At 40.0% G+C, this 2,896-nt stretch overlaps 1 protein-coding gene across 1 annotated transcript; it reads right to left on the minus strand.

Moving 5' to 3' along the window:
- Positions 1-527: 527 nt before the first annotated feature.
- On the minus strand, positions 528-2,559 carry LOC111667099 (uncharacterized; the record flags this gene model as incomplete). Its single annotated transcript, XM_023422683.1, has 7 exons — positions 528-581; positions 682-738; positions 821-853; positions 1,090-1,143; positions 2,204-2,257; positions 2,367-2,390; positions 2,524-2,559. Coding segments are annotated over 7 exons (312 nt in total), but the record flags the coding sequence as incomplete, so codon positions are not given.
- Between the last annotated feature and the right edge of the window lie 337 nt (positions 2,560-2,896).

Here is a 2,896-nt window from a genome sequence, read left to right on the forward strand (position 1 = left end):
GTGAATTTGTGAATGGAAAAAAGACAAAAAAAGGCTCAAATGAAACTTTCAGCGAAGGAGAAAATCATTCTCTGGGACCGAGTGCAGACTGACAGTAAATCATATCCTGGCACAGGGTGATAAAGGGAGATAGGCCCAGACTCATTTCCATTTATATAGTGCATGGACACATTACGGGGAGAGGGTAGTTGTGCTTGAACATCATTTCAAATAAATCATCCTCCGTGCATTACAAGGAGTCAGAGGCATTACACACAGGCATGTATCACTCCCTCTTGAAATAGAGCAGCACAAATAATACTTGTCTCAAAGGTGCTGGGAATCACTTCTGTACATTTAAGTGGCTGATAATTTTTACCTGATGTGGAACGTTGTGGCGTGTGTGACAGTTAAGGTGTTTTTAAGCAACTATTTGTGCAGCTTTATGTCAGTATAAATTCACTTTGTTGATGTATAGAACGTAACATTTCATATGACTAGAAATTGTTGACAAATAAGGATTTTTCCCTCAACAGAACATATTTTACCTTGTGTCCTTGTTTCCCAGGTTCTCCTGCTTCACCTTTTACACCTTTGTGGCCCTGGAAACATATAGAGAATAAAAGGAGCAACAATTAAACACATTGCAGTATATTCAGGGACACTACCCTGATTTTAGTGTGACACAACTCTGCTACTCACCTTCATGCCAGGGAGGCCAGGATGTCCAGAGGTCCCAGGTGGACAAGCGTTTGGACACTAAACAACAACAACATAAAAGTTAGAAAGTACTCCTGACTCACATTTTATGCAAGAACATCTCCAGAAAACAAAACTTTACCAGTTCGGTGCTGCCAAGCATCCCTGCTGCACCCTGAAATTGAGAGGAAATACAAGTTAGCACTTTCATAATGCAAGCTATCAACATCAAGAAGGCTCTAAGGAGCTTCTAAACCACTAGAGGAAGGCTGGCAGTGTGCACTGGTGGCATCACCAACAAGGCCAAATTAATTTCATGCTCGAACCATGTTCCTTCCCTTGTGAAATATTAAAGTCAAATTGAATCATTGGCAAATCCTGTGAGATGTCAAACGAAGCTGTGTCACTTACTCTGGCCCCTGCTGGTCCACGAGGTCCCTGTGGTCCTCTCACACCAATGGCCCCCTGTGGGAAGAGACATAAAATGTCAGAACACAAGGAAACTGAATGCACTGTGTTCAACTACCAGTAATTCAGTTCATCAGGCCATTCATTTACTACTATCTTACAATGATATTTTCCCTGTAAAACATCCATTACTATCTCTGGGCCACATAAAATCTGTTCATGTAGCGTTTTACACCATCAGAATTTTAATGCTTAACATATCAAATATTGGTTCACCTGTTCAATTTGCAAATATTCATTCAGGGCAATTTACTCTAGCAGAACAGACCATATTTCTTCATTTCTAGTTATAGGTGATGAATTTAAATGTTCTGAGACACAGACATTTATTAGTACACATGGTGAAATGTGCCAAACCCAGATTGTTACTATATCTGCATATTCATAATAACTGGAATGAAATCCAGTGTAAGCAGATACAGACAACTATAGCCAAAGGGCAATATTATAATAAAAATAAGTCAAATAAAAGTGTTACCTAGAATGTAGAGATAAAGTCTGAGATATGAAATATACCAATAAAAATGAGGCTTGAGGCAGTTAAAATGCTGAATATTTTATATTGAGTGTTGATTTTCTCACCTGAAATCAATTTTTAAGTTTTCTTATAATATGTGAAAAGGCCTTAAAATGCTGAATCCACCCTGACAAGAAAATGTTTAAACATCAAGTTGGTAAAATACAGGACTGTCTGACTGATTATATAAGCAGTGTATGGTGCATGGGTGTGTTCTTATGTGTGCACAAATGTTGTCAGTTCGCTGACACTGCAGCGGGCAGTACAGGCAGTGCTGTACAGATATGTTGTGTTTATACAAATCAAACTATGATATTGTAAAGATGGAAGGTATTCTGAATCATCTGCAGACGGGTTGCAGAGATGCTAATGTTGTCCCCAGTGAATGTGGCCTCACCTACATGCAGTCATTTTAACTTGTTATCATGGCATGAAGGTAAACACATCTGCTCTGTCATTGGCCAGCGGCACCATACCACAACCTCAGTGCTCAAGCAGACCGTATTTGATGCTAACAGTCTAATGCTCATCTCTACTCACAAGTGTTCCAACTTTTCCCACTTCACCCGGAAGTCCTCCAGGCCCGGGTGGTCCCTGTACAAAGTCACATTTCAGGTATTCAATATTAACACAACTTTGATAAACACTACCACAATTTATATGAAGTGTGGGATTGATTGCATAGTATAAACAAATGACTTACGGGGGGTCCATCTGGCCCAACACCCTAAGGAGAGACATATACAGTATGACTCAGTGTGATATATATATATATAAATATATAATTTGATGTATACAAGATAAGAAAGATTTTCCAGACATTCATGGTTGATGTAATGGTAAAGGGAAATGCTACTCACAGCTGTCCCACGAGGTCCAACTCTTCCAGGTTCACCCTATACACGATGAAGATAAAAACATTAGATTCACAGACAGACTTTGAGACAAACACTGAAATACTGTGTTCAGGTGAAACTTAGTTGTGTGAGTTTCCAGACGGTCCGTGTTAACATTCCTCTAGCTCATCACATGACTGAGCTGGGCCCATTTGACCCAGCAATGTTTAGCCTAATGAGGACCAATGTTGGGGCTTCATTCCCCATGGAGATTACACAGAAGACTTGCAGGATTAAGTCTCATTTGTCATGAGGAATTGGTTTATGCACTGCGGCTCTCGCTGCCATGCCAAAAGACTGGACAGCAGCTTGGCACCATTTCACTGACAGACTCTAA

The sequence above is a fragment of the Seriola lalandi genome, unplaced genomic scaffold, assembly GCF_002814215.2.
Source record: "Seriola lalandi dorsalis isolate HSWRI2012SDOR001 ecotype SW California unplaced genomic scaffold, Sedor1 jcf7180002003263, whole genome shotgun sequence".
Lineage (NCBI taxonomy): Eukaryota > Metazoa > Chordata > Actinopteri > Carangiformes > Carangidae > Seriola > Seriola lalandi.